A 12,238-nucleotide genomic window follows, 5' to 3' on the forward strand; every position below is an offset into this window, starting at 1 on the left:
ATCCATCATATGATAAAAAATTTCTCTTAATTTGTCAATAGCTGTCTTTATAAAAAATATTTTACAAAAACACGAAAAAACATTAAAAATTCTTTAAAAATACCTATAGTATCCCTATCATCATTTTAATATTTGATAAGTATATGTTTTGTTGTCTGCTATTGAAAATTGAAATAAACTGTGGGTGTATAGAGCAATCTTAATGTTATTACAAATTATTGATGGATTTCTTTTCTAGATATTCTTTTTCCTTTTGGTGATCATGCTTAGTGGTTTTCTACTGACGAGTATAAATGAGAAGTATGACTATCGGGTTTTTACAAAAATATTCACATTTTATGTGTACATTTGGTGCATCGGCGATGTAGTGGAGGAAACCACTAGTATTTTGGTAGGTAAACCAGTGTGTATTACAATGTATCGTTTCTGCACCACAATTTATTACAACACATCGATTTACATTGCGCATACGACCAATTTATGCATTAAAATATAAAAACAAAACAAAACAAAAACAAAAAGACAAACAGAAAGTAGAATGTCGTTGCTTTCATTAATCATACACATAGAAAATAACATACATATCTATCACCCGTTTATCTCGATATGCGCATGCGATGTATATCACTCATGCGTCAAAGTTTAATATTACACTGTGTATTTTTAGGTCAATTATTTTTTAAATGTTAAGGCGGTTGATTTATGTTAAATGAAAAACCAAGAAAATTTTAATTGAAAAGAGCTGAGTTGCTAATCTGAAGCATTTAGTGCTATCTTTTTTTTTCTTCTGTTAAGAACTGATAAAAAGACGTTTGAAAATAATATTGTCATTTGTTAATCTTCAAGAAACTATTTTTTCCTGCGTGAAGTTGTTGCTGTCTTAAAGTAAATTAGATGCGTGGTCTACAGTTATAATTTCTAATTATATCACGCACACACACACACACACACACACACACACACACACACACACACACACACACACACACACACACACACAGATTTTCAAACATAGCATTTATGTGAAGCTTGTTTTTTTTTGTCAGGGAGGCTTGGATGCACGGCGTCTCTCCTACCGAAAACCATTTTCACGTACGAAAAGATTTTTGAAAAACTTTTGGAATGTGGCCGATTTGCTGTCATACGTATTTCTGATAGCCGGTATTGCAGTGCGTGAATTGTCCAACGATGAAACTTTCAATAGTGCCAGACGCTTGCTTGGTTTTTCTCTAATTTTCATGTATTTAAGGTTTTTGAAAGTGTTTCTCGTACACAGAACATTGGGACCAACGCTAATAATGATCAAGGAAATGGTATGTGCCTTCAATACTTTTTTATACGACTTATTTTTCACTATGTAATAGTAATTCGATATATTTCGCTGATTCCCTGAGAATCGCCGTAAACAGACTGGTTCCCCTCAAAACAGATTATTTTCCTGCATAAGGGCTCGTTAGTTCGATGATCTGATACGCCCCTATTCGTAACACTTAGTAATTTTTTTTAATTAAAGGAACAGTTTCGAAATATTCCGAAAAAATCATGAATAATCGTAGCCATGTCATTTAATTCTAGTTTCAACGTCCTTTTTGATTGGGTATACATGTTCATTTTTTTCGTATAGCATAACTTGCCTACGTCACAGCACATCGCGCGTTTAATTTAATTATATTTATTATGACTTTATAATTTGTTGGATACAAAAAGAATTAATTGGAACTTTTGCTGACTTATTGTTTGTTTCAGTATAATAAAACAGTTAACGTATACTATTGATGGAGTCAGTAAGATCCAGTTCTCCTTAAGCTAGTCTATTTACCTCGGCTTCGCCTCGGAAAATAGACTTGATCTCGGGGAACTGAAATTTTGCTGACTCCCTCATTGGTATACTTTAATTGTACATGTATAATATCATTATTTTGATTGATACACTTGGATTTATATTCATAGTATAAAATACAGTGTTTTTGCTTTCCTGATACGAGGCACATATCTTCATCACGGCCAATGTATCATCACCCTTTGTTTCATATATCTTACATCCTCAGCCGGATTCAAGATCGGATAATGAGAATAAAACAAAATAATGCATTTCAAATAAAAATAAATCAAACTAGTTATTTGTTCCAGTATTCGAGTATTTTAAAATAAAAGTCAAAATCTGTTCCACAACCAAATGAACTATTGACCAAGGAAGCCCCTTTGGCCTGGCCCAGAGCTGATGTTATTGAAGTGTCAGGTTGATAAAGTTTCCCATGTATTATTCGCTAATGATTTGATAACAATGCGTTTAAAATTGAACGTGATTTCATTACTAATAGGATTAAAATTGTACAGGTGAAGGATCTGCTTATCTTCATGTTTGTTGCTGTCATTGTGATGCTGAGTGTTGGTATTTATTATATGGCGAACCTCTGTCCGGACAAGAAACTCCATTGGACTGAGGAAGGAACTATAGGAACTATGAGGAACATTTTCGTATTTCCCTACTGGCAGCTGTATGGCGAACTCTATATGGAGTATATAGACGGTAAAATACATATTAAATGTATTAGCAATTTACGAAATGTCTTAAAAATCAAACCATCTCCTTAGTCAAATGCTTTTGGTTTCTTCCAGCTGTAACCTGGTATTAAGTGTTTTAATGTTTACAATAATGTAACCGTCAAGTAATACAGGCATGCAATTATCATTAATTTTCACGTTATCCATAATCTTATTCAGAATTGAACATTTTTGTTACCTAAAGGTTTGTATATAAGGAAATATTTCTGCAATTGTAAATATTAAGAGTTAAATATATACATGACCTTAAACGGTTCGTTTCTTGAATAGTACGGTTCGTTTCTTGCACAGTACGCTTTGCTGAAAATAATTGCACTTTTAGTGAACGGTATGCGCGCATTATTAATGACGTATGCGCTGCTTCAACGGTTTTATTATTTCCGATATAATTTTGATTAATTCTTGCCCGATTGACTCCAACAAGATGATACTTTTGAAATATATTTTTCTCTTTTTTCTCTCTGATATATTAGGTATGTATTTCAATTTCTATTAAAATAAGAACTTTTATCCGTTGATTAGTACGACGCATTAAACGTATACTCATAAAAATAGGGGAAGGTGGTAGTTTTAACTTCGATTAGTCTGGTATTATTCGTATTTAATTTTGAATTATTCTAACTGAAATAATTGCTTTAAAGAACTGTTTGACTTAAATCAGATATATTTGTTTTGTTTATTCAGCGACCTATCGATAATGCTAACAAACGTCGTTCTTTTCCTATACATATATTTGTATTTAAGTCATTTTCTAATCCATTTACAATTGCATTGAAGAGTCGCCCCGACTTTATTCCGATATTTTTTGAGTTTCCTTTATTATTGTCCTGATTTTTGGTCAGTATATAACACTTGTTGTGTGAACTTTGGAAGTTATATTATGAGGATCATTGAAACCTTAACTTTTTTGGCATGAGAAATGCGAAAATCTTTATTTATTTTCCACGAAGTAAGTATGTATACCTATTGGTTCTACCAATTTTAGTATGTATTCTTCTTATAAGCTTTTAGCAATGATTTAAATAAAGTTAGAATAAATACAACCGTTTACATTTCCTATCTAAAATATATATTTTTCATTTCATTCAACAATAACCAATAGGAAAGATCATATTATGTTCGCCTTACTTCAAACATTCTTAATATTAAAGTCTGCATCTTTTTGATTTTCAAATAGGTACAGAGGCATGGCCCTGTCCCAAATATCGACGGGAGCTGACAGTTCAAGTCGTAGCAGCCATTTACGTGTTATTTTCTAACATCCTGTTAACCAATCTGGTTATTGCAAAGTTTAGGTAATTCTGTAAACAGTTTATTAAGCTAAACGTATATAACAGTAATATTTTCAAATTAGCAATGCATTGTTTATTTAAATAATTATGAAAAGGACAAAAGCTGTGAGCAATATAGAAATATATTTTTGGTATTAAATTTGATGAATATGAAGTGCCTTTCAAAAAAAAAATTAAAAAAAAAAAAAACCAATGAAAAAAATAAAAACAAACCAACCATCAATTGTTTAAATTGAATAAAAAACCTTGTATTATTAACGAGGCCGGGTCTAATTTGATCTGCCCTAGATTTTTTAATGAAATGTTTTGCATGAATTTCTACTGATATGATTATTATTTTAATATAAAATCAAAGTACTGAAGTACTGACGGGAGTTGGTTTTATCGATTTTCATTTATTTTGAAATCAACTTATCTTGCCTGACAATTTGTTTCTAGTCTGCATTTGAATTACGCACTTTTTTATTATATGAATATTAGACTTTTCCAACAAGAACTTCGAGAAACCCCATAAGAATAATGTTGTGTAATATTTAAAGATATATTTAAAACTTTGTATAAGTAATGAAAGCAATTCTAAAAATTTTATGGATCCAAGCACTATTGATATCGAACTCTAGTCTCGTTCAACCAGACGCTCGGCTATCTCCGTTTACCTCCAACAAGCAAGAGAGCATCTCTGCTTGTCGGAAATTTACGGAGACAGCCGAGCGTTTGGTTGAACGAGGCTACATTAAAAAATAAGATATATACTACACCGTTTGTTTAAGGGGTCATCTCAAAGTTTGTTAATTTTTAACATAGGACCCTATGGGATTTTGCTTGAAATGTATCAATTTTGCACATTTTTTACATTTTTTTTAAACTTCTGCTCTAGGGATTTCTATTTCTGTTCTTCATATTAAAGTTATTGCTAAAACGCATCCAATAGTCAAATAAAAAAAAATACTGGTTTGTATCAGGGTTCTTATCAAAGTTATTTTTTGTGTGCCCAAATTCCCAGTTTGTCAGATAAAGGCTATTTTTTATTAGACAAAGACGGAAATGGTGATCTTTATAGTATTATTAAAACATTCAGACATATTTAAGTGATAAATAATTATATCAAAAAATATAAAATACATGGTTACTGTCTTGAAATAAATGAATTAGGCTATATTTAGGCGGGTTAAGAAAACGTGACAGAGGGCTAGGCTTTCTGAACCTTCTACGCGTTTTCGACCCGAGCCCAAATATAGCTTATACTTCGAGACATTTAATTTTATTCCACAATATAATATCAATATAACGCATCAAACGAGCTATTTTCAACAAAGTTCGCTGGATATCTGCAGTTGAAACTATTACGCCATGGTGTCAACCAAGCAAAAAGATGACGCCACAATACAAATGAAACGTTGCGCATAAGCGTGCATACTCGTTCTGTAATCGGCCTCGTTAAACATATTATGTTTATTTGGCGTAATTGAAGTTAAAATAAAATCAGATACACATGGTTAAACAAAACTTTCATCAACAAAAACAAAAATCTGTTTGGTTTGAGTACACACTACGTGTGCTGCATTGACTATAAAACAGGACTAAATTAATAAAATATATTTGTTTCAGCTACACATTTGAAAGAGTTCAAGAAAATGCAGGAACATTTTGGAGTTTCGAAATGTACACAGTGATAAATGACTTCAAGTGGCGAATTCCATCCCCCATTAATCTGGTTTTTGTTATTCCTCGTTTAGTGTATTATTCAAGTAAGGAATTTATAAAAAAAAAAAAAAAAAAAAAAAAAAAAAAAAAAAAGGTTGAAGATAAGACGTCTTTCTCATGCAATATTGAAATTTTTTCCTTGTATTTTACTTGTATTTTCTGTTTTAGAAGCTTGTAAGAGCATAAAAGTAAGTGAAGAAGTAAAGGACAACAAAATAAAGGAATATCTTGATGATTTTCAAAAAACAGCAGCGCTCAGAATAAACTGTTTGGGTGTAAAATGACTAGAGTGGGGCAACATCTTAAGACAATTGTTTATATTCGTTTATACCAACACAGTTGAAACATTTTATTCTGATTTTATAATGTTTCTACGCTCACACTGATATATTATTTTGGTCAAAATAAACGTTTATAACATCAACAAACTGAAACAAGAGGCCCATGGGCCACATCGCTCACCTGAGCAACAATTGCCTTAATTCTGATCAAATTAGCATTACGGTATCAAAATATCTTGACAACTGGGTACAGTAGATCTTGCTAAAAAAAAATTGAAAATTTGCCAATTTTTATCCACCTCTTATTTTTTGGTAAATACCAACCCCCTCTTGTTGTTGTACCTCTATTCCTATATACCCCCCCCCCATTTCGTGGCCCCACTATTCTCTAGGGAATCATGGTTTCATCAAACTTAAATCTACCTTTAATCTCATAACCTGTGCTTTCACACTAAGTACTGAGTTTTGGACCAAAAACTTTCCCAGAATATTTTTAAAGATTTTTTCTATATATTCCTATGTAAAAATTCAAACCGCCATCACGGTCCCGCCCTACCACTTGTGATTTTGCAAACTTGAATTTACACTACCCGAGGATGTCTCTACACAAGTTTAAGCTTTTCTGGCCAAATAGTCTTTAAAAAGAAGATTTCGAAATATTTTCTCTATATATTCCTAAGTAAAATTTCATCCCCCATTGTGGCCTCACCCTACCCCTGGACTATTATTTAAACAAACTTAAATCTATATGATCTGGGGATGCCTCCACTCAAATTTGGGCTTTCCTGGCCTAATACTTTTGAGAAGAAGACTTTTAAAGATTTTCTCTCTATATAAAAAGGTATCCCCAATTGTGGCCCGTCCTAACCCCAGGGACCATGATTTGAACACACTTGAATCTACATTATCTGAGGATGGTACAAATTTGAGATTTCTTGGCCAAATAGTTATTAAAAGAATTTTTTTTAAAGATTTCTCTATATACTCTTATGTAAAAATTGATCCCCCAATTGTGACCCCACCTTACCCCCGGGGACTATGATTTGAAGAAACGTGAATCTACTCTACCTGAAGATGCTTCCATTTTAATTTGAGCTTATCTGGCCTAATAGATTTTGAGAATAAGATTTTTAAAGATTTTCTCTATATATATTCCTATGTAAAACCTGATCCCCCAATTGTGGCCCCACCCTACCCCCGGGGATCATCATTTGAACAGACTTAAATCTACACTACCTGAGGATGCTCCCATTTTAATTTGAGCTTATCTGGCCAAATAGTTTTTGAGAAGAGCATTTTAAAAGATTTTCTCTATATATTCCAATTTAAAACATGATCCCCCTATTGTGGCCCCACCCTACCCCCGGGGACCATGATTAAAACAAACTTGAATCTACACTACCTGAGGATGCTTCCATTTAAATTTGACCTTTTTTGGCCTAATAGTTTTTGAGAAGAAGATTTTTAAAGATTTTCTCCATATATTACTATATACAACTTGATCCCCCAATTGTGGCCCCACCCTACCCCCGGGAACCATGATTTGAATAAACTTGAATCTACACTACCTGAGGATGCTCCCATTTTAATTTAAGCTTTTCTGGCCTGATAGTTTTTAAGAACAAGATTTTTAAATATTTTCTCTATATATTCCTATGTAAAACTTGATCCCCCTCTTGTGGCCCCTCCCTACCCCCGGGGACCATGATTTAAACAAACGTGAATCTACACTACCTGAGGATGCCTCCACACAAGTTTAAGCTTTTCCGGCTGAATAGTTTTTGAGAAGAAGATTTTTGAAAAATACCAACAAATTTTTAATAATTCTCAATTATCTCCCCTTTAAAAAGGGCGTGGCACTTCATTTGAACAAACTTGAATCCCCTTCACCTAGTGGTACTTTGTGCCAAATTTGGTTGAAATCTGTCCTGTGGTTCTTGAGAAGAATATGAAAATGTGAAAAGTTAACAACGACAACGACGACAACGACAACGACGACAACGACAGACAACGGACAAATTGTGATCAGAAAAGCTCACTTGAGCCTTTGGCTCTGGTGAGCTAATAAAAAAATATGATATTGTGTTTGGGAAATGAATTGATCATGCCTAAGATATATGCTGTTTTATATAAAGAAAATTAAAAAAAACTGAAAGACAAAACAGAGTTATCGTTAGCGTTTTCATTATATCTTCATATTTTTTGAAAATAACAATAACGTTCCATGGTGACGTTTACAATACAATCGTCTATTATACCATAATGTCATAGATATAGAAGGATATTGCCGCGTAATTCATAGCAGCAGTATTACATGATGTAAGACAATTGCAATTATTACTCAATATTCAAAAGAGTTATTAGCAGGTATGATTGAAGTTAATTACAAATACAACGTAATAACACAGTTTCGTTCCATGCACGACCTTTGGATAAAAGTTTTACGCAAAGTTCTTGAATTGGAAGTGTCCCGCACAGTTATTACAGTTCTAACGTAAGATGGTTTCACTCAGTATCTTTACTTACAGACAGTCAGGAATTTTCTTGAATTGAGAGCAACCGGGGAACGATGAAAAAGTGTTGGGCGCTGGATTTTATAAGATCAAAGCCAGTACGCGTAGGTTTGATCCCCCTTGACCACGGTTAAAGACAACCCATTCTCCTCCCTCTGACCACAAAAGTAAGGTGAATTTCCGCTGGACATTACATCAGAGGCCGATTTCCTTGGGCTAACGCACTGGTCATCGCATCAGTGTCAGATGTGATCAGGCTACCCCCTTTGAAGTTAGCTAGAGTGAAGACTGAAAGTCTAAGTAAAGCAACAATTTAGACCAAAAATAAATTAATGAAGAATATTGTACATCCCACAATACTGTATGGAGAAATTTGGTTGGCCTTTTAATAAAATGCCTAGGATAATAATTACGGAATAGGGTCATCTAGTACGTATGTCCAAGGACACATTCAAGTTCTCGGGTCCTTGTTTCAAACCTATATTTCAGTACAAATTATCTATTTTAAATAGTATTAAACACCTTCTGATAATTAATTAATTGATTATATAACGTTATTGGCTATTGTATTACAATGAACTATATCTACAATAAACATAAAGTTATCAATTTATAACAGTCTGTTATGGCAATGTTTTAAAGTTGAAAAAAAAAATGTTTTTTCTTTGTCTTATTTTTCTGTTGCACTTTCTGTAAACAGTTTACAAAAAGGAATCACTCAAAACTACCCGTGTTCGCATTCATCAATGTGCTCGCTTGAGTTTTATTTTACCGTATTCAGGGTCTTAATTCTGCTGTTTATGCACTCGGGTTCTTGTTCTTAATATGGTCTCTGTTTCGCCGATGTGACACTGGTGCATATACCACAGTGAAAATAAACGCCAAACTTTAACCCAGAATTGGAATTGCACCCAAATCTTCCTTTTTAGAGCGCTTCATCCACGACGCCAAAAGGCCCGCTCCTACAATCTTCACACTTCCTCTGTTTTGAGTTTATGTCTAAATCATTTGTTATTTATTCGTTTAATAAGATATTGACGCTTCTGATTGGTCGCAAAATTTCTTTGATACCTATATCAATAAAATTTTGCCGGATCTACTTTTCTCAACTGTTCTGATCTAACACACACCTGCGAATTGTCATTTAAATTTTAGACCATGTGGTTTTATTTGACCCTTTCAGTTTCGTAGTAAAAATCATGCCTCGTATTTATAGTCTTTTCCACAGAATCTAGGTACTTTTTATCAAATAGAAAATCTAGAGGTTTATTGATTTCAAACTTTATCTTCATTAATTGGTGGATAAAATGTGACAAAACAAAAAATAGTTTTTGTCTGCTGTTGCAAAAGTTAACATGCTTAGTAGAGATTGCCCTCTGGGGATTAATTTACGATCCGCGCCTGACATAGTAATAGTATCAATAGTGAAACAGAAAATACTATTTTATGCAGAATGTTCCTTGAAAATGGCTCGATAAACTAAGTTTTTAAGCAAAACAGACACCCATCATTTTTGTTAAAAACATGGTACTGCACAACACAAGCATCATACATGGCTATGATTTTATTAAGCAACCCAATGTATATATTTCCATCCACTGTAAACGTGGTTGAACACGAACGATAACTCTGTTCTGAATATTATCGTTCAATATAAGTAACCGTTACATGGTGAAAAAAGACAAACATCTTAAAAAACTGTCATGTTTTAACATAAATCAAAGTAGGATATGATATGAAAAACGACCAGTACTTACGTATTTTGAGAATATTATCCGAACACTTATATTTCCGCTCGAAATTTTACAGTAACTGAACAAATCTCGTGAACTTTCATTCGAGCACCTCTGGATTTATTACATGCTAAGCAACGATAAAGGAAACATTCCGAACACATTTGCAGGGGTGTAACACTATTTATAGAACGGGAACAGTAAAGCTGTGCCTGTTTTATTGTCAGCAAATAAAATACAACTTAATAAACACAACAACTTGAAAGTTTAATTAATAAACACAACACATTATTTGATTAACTAAATAGAAAATTGAGCGTCTTCTCACGATTTCGTCTGCTTGAGATCAATCAACAAAACTGCGAGGCTGGCTGTTTCTTCTCCAGAATAATTGTAACGAACATATAGGCCTATACAATTTTACGGTAACACTGCTGTTCAAATTTGGTAACGATAATTTTTAAATTTACACACGTACATGATCAGTCATCAGAATAAGCATCGTAAAGCAAAGCTATGAGTAATGCATGAACTCCTTCGTCATATATACTATTTGAGTACATCATGGGCTATCTAGTTACCACAAAGTTTACAAAAGTCGCTTATTCATGCTATTTTTTGTCCACATGTCAACTATTTTCGTCCACGATCGCCTCCCCTTGGATGGTTAGGTCCAGTTGCATATTCCAGCGATCTCACATGAAAACTTGTTTTATTACGAATCTTTCTGCAAAGTGACAAATATCACAAGCTATCGCATGTATTTTTCTTTCGTTTTCAATTCAGCTGATTCAGATTTTAAGGTAGTTCATCCATAAGTATGGCAAATTTAACTATTTTGATGGATCTATCCTACAACAAATACGTATTTTAAAGTTATAATGAGGCTGACATAAACAAAATTCGGGCGTTATTCACAAATTTACAACATGTTGAAGTCTGTGGGGAAAATAACTATTAATTATATTGTTTTAGTACAAGTAATTTTCTCACATTTCTCTTAGATAAAAGTTGCAAAAGCTTTCCCTTTCTGCTAATATTCAAAAACAATTCATAATTTACCATGCGTATTTTTACGATTTTTACGATTCAGAATTATATATGAAATGCGATACGTTTGGATGGACCACCTTAACTACCATTTTTGTTTAATTCATTAAATTCAGCTCAATGACTCTGCATTAGCTGAAGGAGCATCCATTTTGAATATTGTTGCTGTTGTCATTTTGTATTCAGACGCGCCGCTACATTTACATTATTTACATGTTTGATCATTGACACTTCACATTTTTTTTAAATTTGAAAATGTTTTATGAAATGATAAAAAATGAAGATAGTAACTCTTCTATTTAACGACGTGTCAATGGAAAAAAAATGACCGGAACACTTTTTCATCAATGCGCTACGCGCATGATGAAGTTTTCCTGTCATATTTTTTTCTTTGATACGTCGATCATTAGAAAAATTACTATCTTCATTTCTTAATGCAACTTTTATCAACTGTACCTTTAAATTAAAAATAAAAATAAAAGTTAACTGTAAAGTTGCAAACCAGCGTCCGAACACCAAATTCAAACATGGCCGCCACCTCTCGCTTCGTTCTAATCTGAGTCACCTGTTACTGCTATACTAATGCGCCATAAAGTCATTAACGTTTAAAATAAAAGCATGAAAACGATACGGAAAGTTAGTTTTGTGTTGTGTAATTATTTATAAGGAATGAATTAAACATAATTTAATCAGTTTTCGCTTTTTGGTTTATAAAGCGTTAAGTGCCCTAAGTTATATAACATCGAATAACACGTCAAAATTAAATTCATTCCTAAATATATAGTAGATTTAACAAAGTAAAAAGAACACTATGACGTCAATATCGTGACGTAAGGAAGGCAACGTTATAAAAAACTGTGTTCAAGACTTGATTATGGCGTCAAAACATAGTGACGTCAAAACATTATGCAATGTATAATAAGAGAAATCACAATTAATTTGCGTAGGGTTCAAGGTGTCCCGTTTATATATATATATATATATATATATATATATATATATATATATATATATATATATATATATATATATATATATATATATATATATATATATATACAATAACCGCATACAAAATCAACTAGATTTCCGAGTTTGAA

At 32.7% G+C, this 12,238-nt stretch overlaps 1 protein-coding gene across 1 annotated transcript in view; it reads left to right on the top strand.

Annotated features, from left to right (window-relative positions):
* The window catches only part of LOC128173862 (transient receptor potential cation channel subfamily M member 2-like), a 409,575-nt gene that overhangs the window by 15,323 nt on the left and 382,014 nt on the right, over positions 1 to 12,238 (top strand). The window contains exons 14-16 of the mRNA XM_052839546.1: positions 239 to 391; positions 1,047 to 1,313; positions 2,338 to 2,568. Coding sequence (XP_052695506.1) covers positions 239 to 391; positions 1,047 to 1,313; positions 2,338 to 2,568 — 651 coding nt within the window. The remainder of the gene's footprint in view (positions 1 to 238; positions 392 to 1,046; positions 1,314 to 2,337; positions 2,569 to 12,238) is intronic.

The sequence above is a fragment of the Crassostrea angulata genome, chromosome 2 (assembly GCF_025612915.1).
Source record: "Crassostrea angulata isolate pt1a10 chromosome 2, ASM2561291v2, whole genome shotgun sequence".
Classification (NCBI taxonomy): Eukaryota; Metazoa; Mollusca; class Bivalvia; order Ostreida; family Ostreidae; genus Magallana; species Magallana angulata.